Source organism: Lepisma saccharinum, chromosome 20 (assembly GCF_977018435.1).
Source record: "Lepisma saccharinum chromosome 20, izLepSacc3.1, whole genome shotgun sequence".
In the NCBI taxonomy this organism is placed as follows: Eukaryota; Metazoa; Arthropoda; class Insecta; order Zygentoma; family Lepismatidae; genus Lepisma; species Lepisma saccharinum.
Window position 1 is genome coordinate 64,189,136 of NC_139248.1, and position 23,829 is coordinate 64,212,964.

Genomic DNA, 23,829 nt, shown 5'->3' on the forward strand with positions numbered 1-23,829 from the left:
ATCCACACAACTGTTCCTTTACTTTGGGGAACACAAACAAATCGCACAAGGCCAGGTCCAGCAAATAGGGTGGATGTGGCAACACACAGACTCCTTCGCGGCTCAAAAATTCTACGGTTCTTGCAGCACTGTGGGAACTTGCATTGTCATGATGCAGCAGCAGATGACTAAGTTTTGATCTTGGGTGTTGGGCCTTTCATTTTGTGAACACATTGGGAAGGCAAACTGTTGAGTACCACTCAGAATTCACTGTACGCCGATTTCCAAGTGAAACTGTCGCAACATGTCTCTTCCGTGAGAAAAAAAATGCCACCATTTTCTTTCCAACACTTCGAGCTCTCTTCACTTTTGTTGGGGGTTCTTCATTCTCGAAGCACCACACTTGCGACTGCTGTGTTGTAAGTGGATCGTAATGGTAAATCCACGTTTCGTCACCCATGACGATGTTGTAAACATCACGACTTGCACCTTGGTTGAATTTTTCCAACATAAATTCACACCACTTAACCCTCCCCTCTTTTTCCATTTCCGTGATTGAATTTGGGACCCAGCGAGAACACCTTTTTCTGAGACCCAAGTGTTCATGCATAATTGTCTGTGCTGCTGTTGACCCAATGTTGAGACTCGTTTCTATCTCCAAAAAAATATATGTTGATCATCTTTCACCATTTGGCTCACAGCTTCGATGTTTTCGGGTGTCACTGCAGTGTTAGGCCGTTCGGCACGAGGTTCATTTTCAAGTGACACACGACCCCTTTTAAATTCTCGAAACCAATTTCGAACACTGGCTCGTGAAGGGGCAGATTCCCCTAAAGTATTCACTAAACTTTCAACGCACTGCTCTGCGGTTAAGCCTTTTTTTTAATCGTACAAAATCATGGCACGAAAGTCACGTCTTGACAGCTCCATGATTAACAGCAACAATGGACGACGCGCTCTGCTTTATCGCTCTTACCTCTGACCCTACTATCGCTGACTCACTCTAGCCATTGTTTGCTCAAGGCCAATAAACATCAGGCTGTCAAATGCAACACATGCATAGTTGCTGCGATGTTACATTATTGCGCTGCTAAAAACTTTCGGCATGCTCCTCGTATATCACTGGTTTAGTGAATTCAATTGTGGCCGTCGTTCGCTCACGGACGAATCTAAAGAAGGCCGTTCCAAATCTGTTGTTCTGCCAGAAAACATTGATGCTGTGCGAGAACTGATAATGCAAGATCGTCATGTGACATATCGTGAGATTGAGGCATCCCTGGACATTAGTATGACTAGCATACAGAAGATATTGCATGAACATTTAGCCGTGAAGAAGATTTGTTCGCGTTGGATCCCGCATAATTTGACAATCGCTCAAAAAAAGGCTCGTGTCGATTGGTGAAAACAAATACTCACAAAATACAATCGTGGTGCTTCAAAAGCCGTGTATAACATCTACACAGGTGACGAATCTTGTATCTGTGCATATGAGCCCGAAAGCAAATAGCAGTCAACGGTGGGGGTGTTCCAAGATGAGTCAAACCCAACAAAAGTTGTTCGTGCAAGAAGCACTTCGAAGCAAATGGTCGAGTGTTTTTTTGGGAAAAATGGACATGTGGCTACAGTGCCACTACAGAATCATAGAACCGTCAATTCTGAATGGTACACAACCATTTGTTTGCCAGAAGTCTTTGGGGAAATCAGAAAAAAAAACAACCAGCGACGCAGGATCATTCTTCACAATGACAATGCGAGTTCTCACACATCGGTCCAAACAACTCAGTATTTGACCGGTGAAAACATTGAATTGATGGGTCATCCGCCGTATAGCCCTGATTTAGCACCCAATGATTTCTTTTTGTTCCCGTACGTGAAGAATAAGTTACGTGGTCAACGATTTTCGACGCCAGAAGAAGCGATTGATGCGTTCAAAATGCATGTTTTCGAGATACCTCAATCGGAATGGACAAAGTGCTATGAGAATTGGTTCAAACGTATGCAAAAGTGCATCGATCATCATGGAGAAAAATTTTGAAAAACAATAAAAACCATTTTCAATTATACATATATATTTTTTGTTTGTTTGTTATTCCGGATACATAAATAACAACCCTCGTATGAAGGTTACTGTAGTTGTGGAGACAATAGTAAGCTCTTTAGATTTTTCTTAAAACTTTGATGGCAAATAATGTTAGTCAATGGTGCAGGCAGTTTATTCCATTCCCTCATCCCTGTAACAATGAAGGACTTGTTATATGTGGCGGTTTTATGCTTGTGGATTTTTAGATTGTGTTTCTTGCGGATGTTATGTTCGATCGATGTCCTACTAGAACAGATCTTATAGGATAAGTATTTTGGAGAACCACTATTTTGTGCATCAAGGTGAGTATTAAGTATTTTCTTCTATTGTTAATGTTTAGCCAAGAAAGTTTCTTTAAAGCTACGAAAGGTGATAAGAAAGGATGGTGTACTCAGTGGCGCATCCAGAAGTTATAGTTGCAAGGGCGGTTCTGTTGAACGTCCTCCTATAGTTATAAAAATCATTATTGCACCTATGAGACCTATATCTAGAATAGTGGTACGATTTATAGGGACTAATAATTATACACATTTAGCTGTGTATGCACATATTCTTCGCCACTGTTTGAACCTCCAACCGAAGATCAATTTGGCCAAATCGAAGTTTTGTTGTGGGTGGATGATGTTGAGCTCAGGGTTGAGAACGGAGAGCGGAGAGCACTGACTATTTAAAAAAGAAATCCAAAAATGTAAGTAGTAACTTTGTTTACAAACTCTTATGTACGTACAATTTTATAGGCTTATTACACACATTGATCTTATCAACCTATTAATTTGGCCAAATTTTATCCAGCTACAGGTTCCTCCTGTACTGTAATGGAGTTGTTTCCAAGTGGCGCGAAAGTTGCTACTTTGTTTTTCATGAATTACAATATATTGCTAACTATATGAAATATAGGCTAAGTGGCACATGTGGTATATCTTTTCCAGAAAAATTGGTACGTGATGGAACACTTCTGATTTCATTTTTGTAATCAGCGTATTTGATTTAGTAAAGAACACCTTCTTTCATCTCGCGGCAAGACACAAAGTTCAAATGTGTTGCACTGTGTAATCAGTGGAAACTTCGAGCAGCCAAGAAAGAGATACAACGACTGTTGTGTTCGACTTGAAACACTGGTTGCTCTAGAGGCGTCTCCTGAACGCATGCTGTGCATGCTGCAATTGTGGGAAAAATGACAGCTTGCTCGGCGACGATATTAATGAGCATTTGTACAATTTAATTTCTTCATATAGGCGAAGAATTTATTTTAGACGAGAGCGCTCAACTATGCTTATATTACATTTCTTGGATCTGAAGTTAAAGAAAGTAATAATTATTTTCCCACAATTGACGCATGCGTCACTTCAGATCCAAGAAATGTAATATAAGCTTAGTTGAGCGCTCTCGTCTGAAATAAATACTTTCTCCTATATGAAGAAATTCGAATGTAGAAATGCTCATTAATGTCGTCGCAGAGCAACCTGTTCTTTTTCCCACAATTGCCGCATGCGCAGCATGCAGAGCATGCGTTCAGGAGACGCCTCTGGCTTGCTGCATATGATAGGACAGACATCGTTCGCTACCAGCGAGGTGTTGCTCGTAACTTTTCCGTGTGAAATTGCTTGTACGAAGGGACACAATAAAGATAGGTCAATTCAAAAGAACATTATTTTCTTTTTGTGCACCAGTTATATGTTGCACCAAAAAGTACTGCCACCAAAATGTCCGCACCAAAATGGCCTAGACCCGCTAAGAGCACCAAACCCAATCCTACTAACATGCATGCGGGCCTCCCCGATGGCGCAGTGGTAGCGTCGTCGCCTTGTAATCAAGTCCCGGGTTCGATACCCGGTGGAGGCACATAGTGGTTCGGATCTCACTTTAAACTGTAGGTCCAGTCCCAATTACCCTTACTGTGCATAAAGTGGACTTAAAGCACAAACTCGAACTAACATGCATGCAGGCAAAAGCACGGCTAGCATTGCAATTATGCCTAGTTCTAATATAAAAGATAACGGGCATTATTGATAGCAAATTGTATACTTTCAGTAAAATATACGAAAAATTTTAAAAAATTGGGTTTCACTAGCCATGCTTTTACAATAGTTTTAAAAGTTAGACAATAATGGGAAACTGAATTTAAAATTTTAATTTAAGTTCGTTGTAGACGGATATAATTATAGGATGTTCGGGGAAAGCACGTAAGTCATAAAATGAAATTTTATAGGAGGCAGTTATTTATGTTCATTATTTTAATAGGAAACATTACAGACACGATGTACAGTCACGGACACTGTCGGCTCGTAACGATTGCATTGAAAGTCAATGTATTCATTACAAGCCGGCAGTGTCCGTGACTGTACATGTTGGATCATCAGTGTTAAGAATCTTTACACGTATCCAATATAAAATTAAACTTATAATATTTTCTTTAATTGATTCAGTGTCACTTAAATGAAACAACAGAAAATCACAGATTGTGACTTAAGTGCTTTTTCCCAAACACCCTAGTATTATGTGCAAAATAAAATATGTTTCACAATCTAATGAACTTGAATGAGATATGTGAACAGGGTATTCTCAAAGTTCCCTGCAATTTTGATATTTTTCATGAAATTTCCTTTTTCGCCGAATTTCCCTGCACCGATGAGAAATTTTCCCTTCATGTGGCAACACTGCTTAGAATTCTGGAAGCAAGTGGCGTGGATTTTCATCCATGCAGAAAAGAAACAATTTGAAGAAAGTCACGAAATGTCACAGACTCAACGCTGCGGGTGAAAAACCTTCCCCGATATCCCATGGTTCCGTGCGTGGCGGAGGCAACGACAACATCAGGTAGTGTCTGTTCTTGAAGGCTCCTATTCGTTCGCTTGTGATCGCTGTTTACCTTCCCGTGCTTCTTTAGCCAGAGAAACTGACAAAACAAGATCAAACTGTGCAGCAGTAAATGTAATAATTGGCCAATTTCCCATCTCCAAGCCAGGAGAAGAGTCCTCCGTGGCGGAGTGGTTAGCACATCGCTCTACAATGCCAGGGGCCCCGGGTTTGAACCTCAAACCTCACGGGTCTTCTTGGTTAATTTCATTCTATCACCACTGATCCTCATTCGCCAAAAGTGGCAGAAAACCGACGTAACTAACTCTCTAGCATTCCAAACCCGAAGGTTTATGGCTGCAGCAACACAAGCCTTCCATCTGTCCCTATCCTGGGCAAGATCAATCCAATCTTTTCCATCCTCACCGATTTCCTTTAGGCCCATCTCAACGTTATCTCTCCATCTTCGTCTTGGCCTTCCTACAGGTCTCTTACCATCAGGTTTCCCAACAAGAATCCTGTAAACTCTTCCTTCCTGTTCCATTTATGCCACATGGCCTGCTCACCTAAGTCTTCTTGATTTAATTATTATAATGATAGCTGGACAGGAATACAAATTATGCAGTTCTAAATTATGTTACCTTCTTCACTCAAAGAGAAAACAGACGTAAAATTTCCCAAATCAATCAACCAATCGGCGTAGGGGTGACATCGACCGTTTGTAATCAAGGTTTTCCTGGTTCCATACCCAAGTGGAAACACATAGTGGTTCCGATTCCACTGTATGTCCAGTCCTGTTTTGGCTATTTGTGCATAAAACTAGTCAAACTCCAGGAGCGGTTACTGGCCGGACCTTTAAGAGTGATGTGCCAAGGTGGGATTGATAGGGAATTATAGCCCTCGTTGGACCAGCATACCTAAAAGAAAATAACGGAAAATGAAGGGGGAAAATGTCAAAATATACATAATTGGTTGATTGGTTGTTTGGTTTTTTGATTGGTTGGTTGTTTGGTTTCTTGATTGGTTGGTTGTTTGGTTGGTTGCTTGATTGGTTGGTTGGTTGCTTGGTTGGTTGATTGGTTGTTTGGCTCTTGATTGGTTGGTTGTTTGACTGGTTGGTTGGTTGGTTGATTGGTGGTTTGGCTTTTGATTGGTTGGTTGATTGAGCGACTTCATTATTTTATGTCCCTTATCTCCCAGTTTTAGATAATTGCGTGGTGATATCATGAGATTGATGAAGGGACACACACAAAGAACACTCATACCCAGGCCGGGATTCGAACCCGGGACCCGTGGCGTAGTAGCTTCTCCCCGCACTTGTTTTCTCTATTTGATTGATTGATTGAGTTGGTGTTTTAAGTCCACTTTATGCACAAGGCTAATTGGGACTGGACCTACAGTTTAAACACTATTATCCTCCACCGGGTATCGAACCCGGGACCCCTTGAATTCAAGGCGACGACGCAACCACTACGCCATCGGGAAGGCACTCTATTTTCACACAGCGTGTCTGTTCTAGCCATCCCACCACAGAGGTAGATTGTTCTGGTGGCTTTTAAAATTTTCTTTGGTCGTCGTCCTACAGAGCAAACGTTCCTCTTTAAAAACTGAACGCTAAACAGGCGGAGGAAGTTCGCTGGCAAAAGGAAACAAATGAAGGTCGAATATAAATCACATTTCCGCCGCGTGTCGAAATATATATATGTTCCTTTCCACAGGCAGTCGACGAGACGGCGGAAAACATGCCAAGGAATGAATTATCAAATATCGACCTGAAGATGGTTCTCTCCCTTTTCTGTTTACAATCAGAAAGTTGTTTTTAACCGAGTTAGAGTCACGCTGTACGTCTCTCAAAATGTAACTCGACAGTTATGAATGAGAATGAGGCAAATCTGACACTTGTGCATCATGCGTTTAATTTTTTTTTAAAAAAACTAGTATTAGTGAAATTTAAATATGGAGAATTATATATGTACGAGGGGGTATCAAAAAGTTTTGCTGTTGAGGTATAATTTGTTTAATAATGGAAAGATTGAAATAATGAACATACATATAGTTTGCTGTTTTAACCCCTGTAGGTCCTCGGATCTCATGCCACGAAGCACAGACTTAGCTCAGACTTAAGTAGTTAAGTTCAAAGTGGGAGAAACCGAAAGTGTGGCAGGCCATCAACGTCGTTGACCGACGGCAACCACCACAGGGATGATGAGCTCATTCGAGAGGATAGACGCATCACCATCCAGAAAATTTCTGATGCAGTACACATGTCCCATGGGTCAGCACATGCAATAATTGAGAGTTTGGGATAACATAAAGTCTGAGCTAAGTCTGTGCTTCGTGGCATGAGATTCGATGACCTACAGAAGGTTGAAACAGCTCCAAACGGTGGGACAGGGAGTGTTCTGTGGAATTTTTCCAAACTGGTTTTGAGGGCTGGATAAAACGCTGGCACAAATGCATCGAACGTGATGGCAACTGTGTGGAAGGGTAACTCTGAGTAGAGGACACTACAGGCAAACTATATGTATGTTCATTGTTTCAATCTTTCCATTATTAAACAAATTATACCTCAACAGGCAAAACTTTTTGATACCACCTCGTAATTACATTTAAAGAAAAGCATACTTTGCGATAAGTAATTAAAGATATTCTATTTGATAACCTGATATTAATTCGCCGTTGCTAATTTATTTTTGATTGGTATTTGTTATTTAGCTTCGCTTTTCTGCCACTTTTTGGCTAATCGCGACGATGAAGATGAGTGATAATATAATGAAATTGATGAAGGGACACTCACAAAGAACACCCATGCCCAGGTCGGGATTCGAACCCTTGCCTTGATGTAAATTCATTAATTAACCATAAATATATTATATTTTATATTTAATTTTGTTAGAGTAAGGGTTTTATTTTTAAAATACGTACCTTCTTATGTGTGTAAATAGTTTTCAAAACGTTTTCTCGCAACGTTAAATTTTCAATTTTGAGATGTTTATTGATTGTTGATTGATTGTTTATTGAAGGGGTACACAAACTTAGTAGGAAGTGGGGCCGAGAGGGCAATTTTATTCTTGCCCTAACGGCGAGTACCATCTCTTCTGTCGCGCAGAGTATACAGGAATTAAATGTCTCCATTATTTGGAGTTTTTTGTGAAGTCCGTTTTTCTTCAAGGCTTGCGTTGAACTAAAAGAAAATATTTCCAACTTATTTATCTGAGATTCAGACCATCCTGATTTAGTTTCCAGAAGCTGCTGTCGATTACAAAAATGAGAAGGCACGGTATTTTCGGCAACACTTAATTTCTTGTACAATCAAGGGGGAGGGGGTATCTAGCTAAATATTATACGTCCGTCTACAATGTAGCATCTTCAATGATATGTAATTCCGTTATAGTATTAAAAAAAAGTAAAGTGCTCCCCTGTGCTTAGCACCACGCCATGAAGGCGTATAGGGGTGTGGCTGTAACGCCCCACACTTTCTTGATCCGGTCGTGAGTGGGGGTGATGTGATCAGCATCACGCCCCTGACCGCCTTTACCCCCCAGGGTTTCCCCCAGGTACCCATGTCATTCGACGCTGGGTGGGCGCCGGGGCCGCTTCCAACGTTAGAAAAGTTCCCGGATTTGAACTTTTCTAACGTTGGCTATTTTTTTTTCACTAAGGGGTCCCAATATTTCACTTGCGAGGGGGAGGGGGGGACATGAAATTGCGCTACGCCACTAAATAGGTCCAGGGATTCGATCACTAAAATGCAACTTAACACATCTAGCGGACAAAACCATGAGGACAGCAACTGTGTTTTCTGTAGTTCGTAAGACCTTGAGATTGAGGATAGAAATATGCTGAGTCCTTCTTCCAAGACGAAGGAAGCTCTCTCACAAGAAGCCCCTTGTATCGGAATGTGCTTGCAGCAGCAAAAGGAGAAACTGGACGATACAATATGGCGGCCTGTTCTTGTTAACTAAGCGTAAGGGTGGAGCCAAATCGGAATTCGTCACGTAGATGTTCATGAAAATAAAATTTAGAGTGCTTTTTGGAAGTGGTAACACTGGCAACAGGGCACGAAAAGGACCGAGAGGACCGGAACGATGTTTTATTTTTTTCAGTGTGAACTAAATTGTTAATACTCTAATTTAATAGTACATATTATAGCATGCATATAAGCTTCACCTCTACGTGGAGATGCGTTGTTGCCGCTTAACAGAGTATGTTGCCTTCTGTGGCTTCTGGTTTTTGTTTTCACTTTCTTATTTGTTAATTATTGTCATTTGTCATGTCCTGTGGATTTGATTGTTCCGACAGTTTAACCGATTGATTGATTTGGTGTTTTAAGTGCACAAGAAGGCTAATCGGGACTGGACCTACAGTTTAAAGTGGAATCCGAACCAGTGTGTGCCTCCACCCGGTATCGAACCCGGGATACCTTGATTACAAGGCGACGACGATAAAACTGCGTCACGGGGAGGCGACAGATTAACCGAAAATTCAGATTTCAATTCAGTCAAAAAAACAATAAATCCAATTCCTGATCATACGCGCAATAACAATGTGGAAATATTTTTCATTTTCACAAATTGATTTTTAATAAGTAATATTAAGACAGAGCATTGAGCATATGAAAATTTATTTTTTTAAAAAAAATCACACGATTTCCGTCTTTTCAAATTTTAGAAAGGTAATAAAATTCCTGATATATATATATATTTGATACTATTTAATTTTTAACTGTTATTAATTGTACTGCAGCGCAACAGTTTCTATAATCGTTATAACGTCATTCTAGCAACCAGAGACAAAAATACAACACCACGTTAACTAAAATAAAGCGTTCCGTTTCGTCAAAATTTCCATTTTCTAACTACAATCAGTTGTTCTTACACATACCAGCATAAAAATAACTTTGAAAACTTTACGAAGTCGCGATGAAGTATTTATGCAATCTATTTCAATATTTACGAATAATAATATTAACTGTGACAATATTGATTGTAATAAAATTCTGCAAATCGATGACCTTCAGAATGACATTAATAACTATCATTAAGCCCTCATACTTAGCAGGAATGTTTTGTGAAAGTTTGTTCAAAGTTTGTTGCAGATGTTAAATTTCCACTCCTTCTCCACGATACCCTCCCTTCATAACTGTAACTACACGTAGGAGCGGTCATACGCATAACTAACGTAATTTAGGTAATTCTAATTATTATAGTTTTTTATGTACAATGTCTCTCAAACACGATGAATAGATGTCTAGGAAACATAATACACTCCTCACAAAAAGTTTGGAATATTGCTATATTAGGAACAAATTTGAAATGTTGTTATGTTAGACAATAAGTGATAGGCACGGTGACATATGTTGGCAAACACACAAGAACTTCCAGCAGACACAGATGCCATGTGTTGTTGCATTCCAAGGCCGTGTCTATAACCTAATGCCTAATTTAACAATATTCCAATTGCTGCTGGATACCAGTTTTCTCCCAATAGACTTAAACTCAAGTTAGATAATGTTCGAATCTTCTTGAAATACTTATCTCATTGAAAAAGTATCAACTGAGTAACCAACTAACAGTAACTTAATGTTTGTTCGTTGTATTCCATTCATGTAATTATTATAACTATTTAGTGTGAGCATATTCTTTGTGTCATATTATTCCGCAATATAAATTATAATTTTATCTATTTGAACTCAGATGTTAATATCTTATGGAAAATGTACGTAAATAACATACACCCTTAATGTAAAAAATATATAATATCAATTTACAAATGTCATAAAACAATAAATACGACTTGTTCTGGACACCAGAATGATCTGGACAATCTTGGAGAGAAAAAAGAGAGAGATAATAACTAAATAATATAGCTATGTAACTGAATTATCTATTCTTATTACATATACAGGGTGTCATTTTATTGGCGCCCACGGACCACAGATTCGTATAAAGGACATCAAAACAAACAACTTTTCCCAGTAACATTTTTCTCATTGGTGCGTCGATTAGACGCTACAGCCTTTCAAAAAAGATCGTTTTGCCGCCTGGATGCTGGCAACCCAACACAACATTTGATCGTATCTGTGACGTAATTTCCTGCGGCGAAACGGCGCACGGCAGGGTTGCAAGGAACACACAAATTTTGTGAAAATTGACAAACTACCAACCACATTATTAGCTGTAAAACGAAGCGAGAAACGGGTCCAGCAGACCGAACATCATTGCCTACCAGCCAGAAGATTAGCAGTCATCTCAGGGAAAGGGGGAAGTGAACCAACGATATGAGAAATGGTAAAAAAAAAGTATTCAAAATGAAGTGTCAATATCGGATTTTGTCTCAGCCTACATGTCAAATATCAACAACAATAAATTTTATTGGCCTTGCAGCTTACATGTGGCTGTTTACGCCCAGCTACATGTCAAATATTTGCAAATCTAGTTGCAAATTTGATATCTACAGGTTTGCGTCCAGATGCCTTGTGGTGCTTTTGTGCTGATAACGGAAGTATCCGAGGTTCACGTTGTTACATTACGGCTAAAACACGTACAACCACAGTAGCAACGTAATGATGAATCAGTAACGAATATACTGCCCTATTCACAGTTTCAAACTATTACATGTGTATCCGGTGCATGCATAAACACAGTCGTCGGAGAGCTTGTATTGCTACTACTTATATCCCTGTATTTTCAACCATTTTTGCCACTTGCCTCATAATGCCCTGAATATACATTATATTATGTGTTGCTTATCTTTGGAATTTTGACTTCTTTCATTTCTATTTTGTCATCTGTTCAGTGTGTCACAGACAACTAGTATCAGAAGGACGAAGTGGAGAGACTAAATTGTAGATGCCAACTTGGTAACTAGATTTGCAAATATTTGACATGTAAGCTGAGACAAAATTCGATATGACCACTTCCACTTGAATTCTATTTTCTTTCTAACATTTTTCGTATCGTTTGTCTACTTTCTGTTAGGTTGCAGAACGTGTTTTCTCGTTTTGTTTTACGGTACGCAATGTGGCTGATTGTAGCTATGTCATTTTTCATAGAATATGTGTGTTCCTGGTAACCCTGGAACGCATCGCTTCACTACGGGATATGACGTCACAAATGCAATCAAATGTTGTGTGTGGTTGCCAGCATTCAGGCGGCAAAACGGTCTTTCTTGAACGACTGTAGCGCCGAAACTACGCACCGACGAGAGAAATGTTACTGAGAAAAGTTGTTTGTTTTCATGTCCTCTATACGTTTCCGTGGTCCGTGGGCGCCATTAAAATGACACTCTGTATATATATATATATATATATATATATATATATATATATATATATATATATATATATATATATATATATAAATATATATATATTCTCTTTGTTTGATGTACATGTATGTAATTGTATGTTATTTTAATAAAGAAAGGAAAACAAAGCGACAAAGCGGGGGAACCGACAAATTCAGAGCAAAAGAAGTCCTGGTTTATTTAAAGGCACCAAGACATAAGCGCATACCCTCGAATGTAGGCTGGTGGAGGCGGGCTGCTTCGGGGGTTCCCCCTCTTTATTTATTTTATCGTTGCACACGTAATATTAATTAATAACAAATTAATTAATTGTTGTGTAAATTATATTGATATAAACGTGTATATATTCAAAATGCTTAGAATAAATATTGTTTTTTTTTTAATAGTCCAAACTTTTGTGAAGAGTGTATGTCGTTAATTTTTCAATGTCAACTTTTATCGTGTATAAAACATTCCAATGAAACAAAATGACACAAATCTGGCATAGACTTGAGGGGAAGGGGTGTCGTGTTTGTATATTTGTATATGACACCGGAACTTTGGTAGCAGAAGTGGCAATTCGCAGACGATCCAAGCCGGAAAACCAGCAAGAAATATTCGGAAACGGTGAACGTTGTGGTAAGCCTATCTTAACCACTCCCTGAAGAATTAAATTAAGGTTTGTGTGTGACACACAGTGAGTGATCGTCAGGAAGCTAACTTCCTATTGACGCAATTAATTGGACTATTTCAAGGCCCACAACCTCTCCTTTCGCGATAATGTTTCCGAAGTAAGGCCTCAGAACGATGAACATGAAGTTCTCGATCATCGTTCTGCTCTTGGCCATTCCGGCAATGGCAGCAACTCACGGTTTGTTCAAAGTCTTGAAGAACGCCATTCTACACCACTCGCACAAGGTGAAGCATTGTCTCAAAGGTCTTCCACGTTCGTTCGTGACTCGCGAGTGTAGCCAGGTCCTGAAACCGATGCTCTGCAAGGAAGGTAACTATATAGATGCGTCGTTCCATCATGTCCGTTGCAGACCGTATTCCGGTGGTGGTCATTTCGGACGGCTCTTACCACCGCAACCAAGATTTCCAGCTATTGACGGTCAGTGTTTTCGCCACTTATGGTCGTCGTGGAGCGACGACTACTGCTACAGATTAACCACACGAGGACCTTGCAAAGGACACGCGCAGTGGTTCGTCAGAGACCTGAAAACAGGGAGAGACGTCTGCGCAAAACGTCCATGCCCGGAAGGTAAGGTGGTCCATCTTTCAACCTCGCAGTGCTACAACTTAGGTGCAGAAGAGTACTGCAATGGAGGAATGGTCATCAGTGCCAATGCATATGGTGGTGCAGAGTGCCAGTGCGTGTCGGTGCCGAAGCATGTGCCTTGGAGGGAGGACGCGAGTGGTCGCTGCCACCCTCTGTACAGTAGGGGACCGTGTCCTGAAGGATACGTTCTGCTCCCTTCGATATATGGGACGCAGGCAGATCCGGCGATACAGTGCGGGATAAACCGTTGCACCATGGAAGCTTACGCTCAATGGGAGAGAAGATTCGGCGGTGACGACCAGTGCTACCCCCTCTATCAGCAAGGGCCGTGCACCCCTGGACAAATGTTCGCTATACCGTCGGAATCCTATTGGCCAATATGTATGAATCCAATGCTGGTGTGAGAGGAGGATGCACAAGCAGGGTTGTTAAAAGGTCCAGGAACTCATAAATTCTAATGTGTTCTATTGGGTTCCGTAACAGGACCGAAACACTTTTTCTTGCACAACTTAAATTCGGTCCAAGTTGCGTATTGTTTAATTGAAAAAAGGTTCCTGCACCGTATTTAAATTGATCCGAAAAAGTTCCTGGACCGAAGTGGAATACTTTACAGATAAAACTGTTCTTTACGGTCCAGAACCCATTTACGCTTGCACCGGAATTGAATTTATTTAAAATTCCTGGTCCTTTAACAATCCTGTACACACGTATTGCTACAAATTGTCCATGACTATTTCCATTGACTTTTCTCTTGCATCCTATATATTTTAAGGAGTACATTTTTAGGTATGCTGTTGCACAAGCTATCGGTAGTTTATTTAGCATTTTTTTTTCAATTCATGAAGCTCTCATTGGTTAAAACAAACTGCATGAACATGGTGATGGACAATTTGCTTGGTAATAATTTTGCATCCCGAACGGCAAAGATTATAGTAGGCAAATTGTCCATCGCTACTTTTATTCTTTTTTATTCTACATTCTGTATTGATTCGAAGTAGACGTTGTCCTCTGGTTATTGAATTTTCAAAGATTCAATTTATTATCATCACAAAGGGGAAAACAAACTTGAAAAATATATAGGACAATTTTGCTCACTATTTATTTTGTCGTTGGTTTACACCAAAAATCACTGCCACGTTACCGTTCTATGGGGTGCTCAAAATCTTGCAAAGCTACTAGTATAATTCTTAATAAAAAATGGTTCCAAGTTTAAATCTACAAACTGGCTTGACAAATTCCAGGATCCAATCATTTACAACGATTTATCACACTCTGAAAGTGGTCCATATTGCAGACACTGAACTACAAATGCAAATTACTTTCAAGTTGTCTATTGTCTATGTGTGGGAAACTAGAAAAGGTATTGAGAATATATTTTTAAAACAATTAAGCTCTATTTTTGCGTTTTGTTGTTTTGATCGAAAGGTTTCGATTTGATTTGTAGATTAAATTGATTAAGGTACATTCACAAAGAACACCCCAAGACGGGATTCTAACCCGGAACTCCCTGGTCTTGTAGCGCGCTATGATATCCACTCACGGAATGGTTTCGATCCAACGTCATATTTGAAGGGCACAGGTGTAAAACATGGCTAAGTGACATTTTGATCATTTCTGAGTTCATTAAGAGAAAATGTTATTAGAAGTTATACTGTAGATAATATTGTGTTTACTAATTTCAGAAGGCTTCACTGAGTCCAATGCAAATTGTATGACATGGCAATTTCAGTCGAAAATTACAAATTTTACTTTGTAACTCAAAAATGAACAAAATGTCACTTGCCATGTTTTACACCGAGCACTTCATTTAACAAGAACAATTCAGTGGTGTACAAACAGCATATGCATGGCCGTCCGGAAGGGGGGGCAAGGGGGCCGCCCCCTGGAAAATGAATGTCCACCTGAAAATTATATATTTCACACATAATTTTATTTCAGCCACAGTAAATTATTATATGGATATAACAGGGAAGTTTATTATTATTATTTTATAACTTTATTAGGGCACCATGTAGACATCAAAGAAATATCTCCTGGACTGAATTATATATAAATCCTTAAGAAATCGCATGTATAGGTATGAGAAAATACTCAGCATTAATAAAAAACTTTTGTGAAGCTAAGGGGATTTCATAGATTTGTACACATACATTTGTAACATGCACTCCTTTCTATCTCTCTCTCTCTCTCTCTCTCTCTCTCGCTCACAAACATACACACAAACAACCACACGCACGGACGCACACAAACTACCACAAACACACTCGCACGTCTACAAATCCGAAAAATATCTTATATTCACACGAATTTGGAATTTGGTGGACAAATTGTTCACAGGAAATAGATAAGTTTAACTTAGATAAGAAATTGGATCACAGAGGGTTAACTTTATTATTTCATTAAGGTTCACAATTCCATATTGTGTAAAATCCTTTAAATTTAAATTTGGAATGTCGTTTCAGTTTTAGATTTTGAATACCGTTTGGTCCACGGAACACCGCTCCCCTGTGGATCCAATGTTCATTGATGATAGATAAGAAATTATTCTTCAGCGGACAGAGAATAATTTGAAAACATAAGGTTCGTTTCCGTTATACCAGCAGTTGCTTAAAATGTTCAATATACGCTGAGATTCACATGAAGATGAGCCTATTCATTTGGAAACATTAAAATACTGCTTGCGGTGTCCTGATGTCTGACGTGCAGCCTCTCCTTTCTCGATGTGATCGATAAGCAGTTTGTGAGGTTATTGGCACTATCGGAATGTTCCTGGAAACTGCAGAACGAACGGTAAAGCTCTATGTCAGCTAGTTATACACAACTCTGCCTAGAATGGAGTTTCATACTCGACAGATACATGTACAGTCAACGGCAAAGATAATGGTAGGCAAATTGTCCACATCTATTTTTATTCTACATCCGGTGTTGTTTTAAGGAATGAAACTATGTTGGTTCGAAGCAAGCATTGTTCTCTGCTTATTGATGTCATTATTTCAATTCATTGTCATCACATTGTGTAATACAGATCGAATGAAAATGGAGGTGGACAATTTGCCTACTGTTTCTTTCGCCGTTGAGTTTACATGTACCGAACTCCAAGACACTCCAAAACAAAGACGAACACAATTACGAGATCAACGAGCAGGATGATGTGTGAACTACGTCAGAGGCGCAACCACGAATTTTTGTCTGGGGGGAGGGGGCAAGTACCAGGATAAACGTACCAATAATAATAATAATAATGTTACTAATAATGTTATTATAACATTAGATTATTATTATTATTATTATTGTTATTGTTATTATTGAATTGTTTTATTTTACTTCGCTTCTTGTGCCACTTTTGGCTAATTTGCGAAGATGGGGATGAGTGATGGCCATGGCATGATGGAAATGATGAATGGATACTCGCAAACATCCATGCCCAAGCCGGGATTCGCACCCAGGACCAACATTTTATTACTATTAGTAGTAGTAGTATCAAAGACGTTATTATCCTCATAAATTACGCAAAAAGGGGGTAGAAGTTTGTGCTAAAGCATTTGTGTTCGAACAAACGATTTGAATTATTTTTTTAACACTTTCAATTTCACATTAATAACGGAAAACAAGCACATAAACTATTTTTGAAAGACAGAAAATGCTTGATAAATGCATTCCAAGTATAATTCTTTCCTACATTAACATAACTTTCATGCACGATATATGTTTCACATATATGCAACGTGGAGTGACGTGGACACTAAATTGTGTACGTACTCAATGTTTCTTTAATAAATATTATATACAGCATCTCACGGACCCCTGCATTTCCCGTGCAGACCTGAATCAAATCTCACTGGGAAACTTTACCTTAGTCCAAAGACCGAAGTCCCCTTCCTAGGTGCCGTGGTACGTGTGACCGGATCGGTTTTTACCCCCGACGAATAGCCGACTCGTGCATAAAGTGACGTTGAATAATAATAATAATAATAATAATAATAATCAATAATAATAATAATAATAATGACGTAGATAATAATAATAATTGATGTTAGCCATAAAGTCCAGCAGAAATCCTTTGCTGACTTAACGTTGAACAAAATATTAATACCAATAGTTATGAGGATATGTATATCATATGTATAAACACAAATCATAGTCAAAATCATAGATAACAATAATGTATATTATATAACACACATTACACAACCCCTCGCTATCACTCAGCATTCACACACTCATTCAAACTTCAGGGGAAAAATTACATTAAGATAAATATATTGGCCCTTTTTTTTTAGACACCATGCAATATTTAGTTTTTCTTATGAATATTAAACTGCGCCCGCAAACGTTAATTTGCTTAGAATTAAAGATACTTAACTTTAATCTGCGCGTGCTCATTACTTTCTGCCAACGGGCATGACACGTAAACTTTTTATTTTTGCAATTTATTAAAACATTTAAATAATTGTTGTAGAATTATCACTAATGCGCCTTGGAACTTCAATAACATTAGGAAGGGCACGCAACTCGTGCAACATAGATATCACCTGCAAGGCATATATGTTTACAGAATGAAAAATGAAGACACTGATGTATGAATATATTAAAAATAGCAGGAAGTTAATTTACTTCCTCACTTAGCAAACTTGAGAGGTGATCTCTGCAAGAGATACACGATTTATGCAGTTTTAATCAAATATTTACCGAGTAAAGCATATAAGGTGACATAAATAAAAAATATTACTCAACAGCTCGGCGCAGAGCGTGGAAAAACAACAGTATGCTGTGAATATATCTTCCGAATTAGCAATTGTCGTGAAATGTAGATGATGTTGGCAAGAAATTTAATCAATACCATTGCGACTTTTAATTTAAATACTGGTATCTTTTCGTCCGACGGCCGATCTTTGGAGTCTTGGGTCGACGATCACTCACACATATAGAAAATTAACAGTAGTATACTGTACCATCTCGGCGTTCTAGACGTTCCAACGACGTTTACCGTAGTCCTCTAAACGGCGGCGTGACGTCAATCCACGGTCCTCCTCGCGACACTAACACTTCCCCACGTTGCTTCTTTGTAGCGGCACTTCGCAATCTTCTTGGACACACCTTCCTTCTACGCTTCGACATCACGGCGATAATAGATGAGGGAAAATTGCCTCTCTGCCATCTTGTCGGCCTCGTGATGGAGCGATTAATTGCTTCGCATCGTCTCTCTCTCTCTCTCTCTCTCTCTCTCTCTCTCTCTCTACTCGGGGGACGGCGAAAACGGGCGACGTTGCTATACCGGGGGTATTCGTGGATTCTCACTGCTAATCTTACGCGGGACGTCGGCGTCGTCTCAAGACGCAGTAGGTGTCGCTTCATTATCTCAATCTTCTCTTCCAGACGGTAGATCTAAGTGAGGGCTGGTGTCGCTTCATCTTCCCATTTCTCTCTCTCTCTCTCTCTTTCCCTCTCCGTAGAATTCCCGTCGGGCGTCGGCGTCGAATGCTGATTCGGCTGGCGGCTTTCGGCGGTATCATTACATGGCTTCAAATTGGGCTGCGGGCGTCATTTGTGGCGATGTGGCGTTTGTGGCTTTCGTGGCGCTTGTGGCGGCGTTTTAGTGGTGTGGCGTCGGGACGCTGAGCGATGATCTGCTGCGTTGTCGGCTTCATGCAGGCTAGGAAGACCCGTGGTCCCCCTTCTCTTGTGATTTAACCCGCCATAGTTGTATTAATATTCCACGTCACAACACGAATAACACGAATCTAGTGCACAGGTCACTAATTAACACTGCGTATTTGTACAACTGGTCACTGTCACTCACTCACGCAGGGTAAAACACACGGCGCGGTAGAAAAAGACAAAGTACCGAATCTTTACTCCGACTGTCGCAGAGGTGTTGTCGGATCGAAAACTGGTGCTAGACTGTATGTGTTTGTCCGTTCTGCCACTATTTAAAGACAACTTGAAATTTCGAATTCAATAGACTGACTTTTAGGAGCGGAAATTTGAAGTTGCGTCGTTGGTGGTCAAGCGTCCCTTTTTTGCTTGGTCCAGCTTCTTCAAGCACACATGTTGCGTTAGAATGGGTGAGAAGAATTGTTCTACCCTCATCCGGTACGTAACATGTTCCTCCAGTAATTGGCCTCCCAAGTGAACTTTCCGTCGCCAAATGCACAAAAGTCGCTCAAAACAGTGAAAGATTTATCACAGCACATTGTTGGTTCCCAGCTCCTCTGACCGAACGGGGGAAAAGTCGACAAAAGCAGAGAACACAAAAGGTTCAGAAACGTGGTGTTTTTCTACCGAAGCTTCAAGAGGATACGAAGGTTACAGAAAAATATAAAATAATGAAAACCTAGGATATAGAATAATAAAAAAAAAGTAGGTGACAAAAACTGATTGTCATAAGCACATATATTATTTAAATACATTACACAACCAATTCACAATAAACCAACAGCAATAATTACATAAATTGTCTCTCAAATGTGCACGCTCCCTTTCCTCAAAACAATTCTTCATGCACTTAAAAGAAAATGAATGAAGACAAGTCTTATTTCTCTGTCTGGGTGATTTACAATACAATACAGCGAAGAAATGTAACACACATTGCGAGCGAATCGAGCATGAAATTTTTTTTATCCAATTTATTTGCAGGCTGGAATCAATATTAATTGAATAGGGTGCATGGGATGCCATGGCATTATATCATTTATAACTTTTGTGCCTCCCCGATGGTGTAGTGGTAACATCGTCGCCTTGTGATCAAGAGGTTCCGGGTTCGATACGTGGTGGAGGCACATATAGTGATTCGGATCCCACTTGAAACTATAGGCCCAGTCCCAATTAGCCTTACTGTGCATAAAGTAGACTTTAAAAAACACCAATCAATCAATTTTACAGCTTTCTTTAATTTAGATCGCACCCAGGGCCGTCTCCCGCCGTCACCTAGCTATGGTTCTGAACTTCATAAGACTAATAAAAATTTACGAAAAGTATTTTATTTGCATAAAATTTGAACTTGTGGGTGGAAATTGCCCCCTGCAGGTACACTTGGCCGTCAATGTTTGCCCCCCTTGCCCCCCTAGATCTCATTCCCGACCAAGGTTTGGGGGGGCGATGCCCCCTGGCCCCCCTTTGGTTGCGCCACTGAACTACGTACATAACAGTATCTCTGAAAAGTACGAAACTTAAATATTTTTGATATGTCCATCGAAGTTTCCAATGAGTAATGTGATAAATGAACGTATATGTTATAAATGTTAAACACGGATTTTCATGTATGTACATTTTTGGGTACTTTTATGGCTAGAATTGACTATGGATTGTGAGACCCTTATATGTTTATACGTTGTTTCATTTCTTCTTATAACGAATACTCAATGGGCATACACTTTTTCCATTCCGTTCAATAAATAAATAAGCACGGGAAGATGTTCTACAGATCAGATAAGAATAGAAGATCCATCCGTGAAATTTTTGAATTTTTGGAACTTTGTAATACAGGGTGTTCCATTCAAACTCCCAGATTTTAATTCATCATTGCTAAAAGGTTATGAAACATAATGGAATGCGAGTGGTACTAGACGAAAGAGACACTCAAAGAATTTTATTGCATGAAGCACTAAACACGAATACACCAATACACCGATACACAGATCTCTAATACACCTTTATGTGTGCACCGTTTGTAGCACGAATAATATCCAATCTGAGAACGTCCGGATTGTTTACTAACATTTCCAGTCGCCAAATACTTCGCACACCATGCCTTAATGGATTTTCCATCAGGTGCTTCACCTCCATATTGTCTCCTGCAATTTCTTTGAACTGTAATGATTGATTTGGTCTCTGCATACCAGAAAACAGATTGTGCGCGCTGCTGCGGAGTCGCCATTGTGCTTCATGCGATTGTGGCGCTGCATAGTGAGAGAACGGTGAACTTCGAGGTCATGCAATAAAATTATTTTGAGTTTCTATTACGTCTAGTACCAATCGCATTCCATTATGTTTCATAACCTTTTAGCAATGATGAATTGAAATGTGGGAGGTTTGAACGGAACACCAGGGGCGGCGCCAGAAATTTTCGACCGGGTGGGCAGAAGCTCCATATTGATAAATTAGGGTGGGCAGTATTAATGTAAGACCATATATAGTATATATGTGTATGTAAGACGTATGTATCCACCTCTCTTATACTCCCGATTTTTCTCTTACTTATTTTCCCTTTCCTTTTCTGGTATTCCCCTTTGTCTTTTCTAATCTATTGTCGCATCTTGTTCCATTTCCTTTCGCTTTGTCTCTGATGGACACAATTATTTCAAGGAAGTGTTTACCCTTCTGCAGCCATACATTCTAGTCACATTCATTCATGCATGTTAATAGAGTAAAATAAATGTGAATTAGGTTTATTTAAGCTTGTGTTGCAAATACAAGACACATACTTGATTTTATGTATTCGGCGACAGTGATAGAAAGTGCGATGGTAGATAATCGTGAAGTTTCTCGTAATTTAAATGCATGTTCCTGAGCATAGTATTTTCATGGTATGAGTTTTTGCCTGAAAGAGTTTTCTTACTCTTTAGGGGGTCACAATTTTAGCTTATAAGGTTTTTACAACTGAGAAATCTATATGAATGTTTGTAGTAGCGGCGAATGGGTGCCAACGTTTGAGGGCGCAAGGACAATATACTTTTTCTTGGTAGAAAAAGGCTTAGCATAATGAGGTCATAGTGCGGGGGCAAAAAGTGGCAAAATGTGGCGGGGGAACTGCATCCCCCACTTCCCGCTCCTCCTAATCGCCGCCACTGAATGTTTGGATTATAATGAACGTCTTATAGGAATGATTTAAAACTCACACGGATAACCAATTGTTTGTTCATTGTCCATGAAGTATTCCTAGGCTAATGAAAGGCTATTTTGACAAAATATCACTCATAAGTAATAAACAAGTAAGATTGAAAAATCTGTTCAGAATTGAAGAGATTATTAGCTAAGTTGCTATTCGTTTTCTTAACTTTCATGTTACTAATGCGGGAGAAGCAATACACGTATGGTTACATGAATATATTTTATGAGGTAACAAAATGATTTAGGACACAAGGAATTCATCAAAGTTGATTACCGAACCAGTAATAATTCATCTATTTTCATACAACTAGATGACTTGGGTTGTATGGTGTAACCATTTCGAACACATTAGAATGTCAACCTTTATCCTGTGCAGCATACCCTGGAAACTTTATTCTTACAAGGCAACGAGTCTCTAGCACCTGGAACCACTGTCATGGTACCACTGTCAAAGTAATAATTTGTGAGGGTTTGTATTTTGAGTGTCAGCATGTGTATGTTTTCGCCCCTTCGTTACTTTCATTTAATTACCATTGAACCTTATCGTCGTCATTATAAAAATTAGCAGAAAAATGACTTAAAATAAAACAAATCAACCCCAACTTACTCTTGCAAAAATGGAGTTTCATTAGTTCATACCTCTTAGAAAGTTGAGGTGGTAGTTTCAATCGCACAGCGTTTCATTAGTGGATAAAGGCAGATAAGTCCATGAACAATGATGTTGTTTTTCGAAAGTCTCAAATATTTGTCTCAGTCAATCACCCTCTAAAAGTAGACGCATCTTCTGTGGTGATAAAATGATACGTTTGGTGCGAGATCTTTCTGTATATTTTTTCCCCAATGGCATAACGCTGCCGCATTATAATGAAGAGGTCATGTGTTCGACTCCCCCCTCCTCTGGTGGAAGCATAATGCACACTGGTTCGGACTACTCGTTAAACTGTATGTTTAGTCCCGATTAGCCTATATGCGCCTAAAAGTGGGCTTAAAATCAAACTAACAAAATCGTCTTCTGGATACTTCTGACAAAACCTTTCCTTCTTTACTTCAGCTGCATCTACAGATTCTGTTGACATTTTCGACTGATTCAGGTGACAAAATTTATGTGTGGAACGAGGATTTCTAAATAGGATAAGTCACTCATTAAGAAATGAATAATTCTGTAGCTTTTTCCATACTTAAAATTTATTCAGTTCGGTATTGTAGTGATTATTGTGATTCCTTCTTATTATTAGAACGAATATAAAGCTGATATTCCACATACCATATTGATATTTGAAGATGAAAGGTAGCTATATAAAAATTGTAATGAAATAAAAAAGGGACACTTCTGGAATTTCAAGGCAGAGTTAATCAAAATTATACTATACTATCTAGCATACTTAAACCCGAAGGTTTATGGCTGCATCAACACAAGATTTCCATTGTCCCTATCCTGGGCAAGATCAATTCAATATTTTCCATTCTTACCGATTTCCTTTAGGTCCATCTCAAAATCATCCCTCCATCTTCGTCTTGGCCTTCCTACAGGTCTCTCACGATCAGGTTTCACAACGAGAATCCTGTAAACTATTCTTTC

General features: G+C 39.3%; 1 protein-coding gene across 1 annotated transcript; it reads left to right on the top strand.

The window, feature by feature from the left end:
* The first annotated feature begins 12,923 nt into the window (after positions 1–12,923).
* Positions 12,924–14,776, top strand: LOC146003659 (uncharacterized). Its single transcript, XM_083142013.1, has one exon. The coding sequence runs from the start codon at positions 12,950–12,952 to the stop codon at positions 13,823–13,825; it is 876 nt and encodes a 291-aa protein (XP_082998139.1). The 5' UTR covers positions 12,924–12,949; the 3' UTR covers positions 13,826–14,776.
* The last annotated feature ends 9,053 nt before the right edge of the window (positions 14,777–23,829 follow it).

Excerpts from the sequence above, each read along its gene's own strand:
- LOC146003659 (XM_083142013.1), top strand. The coding sequence starts at position 12,950 with ATGAACATGAAGTTCTCGATCATCGTTCTGCTCTTGGCCATTCCGGCA.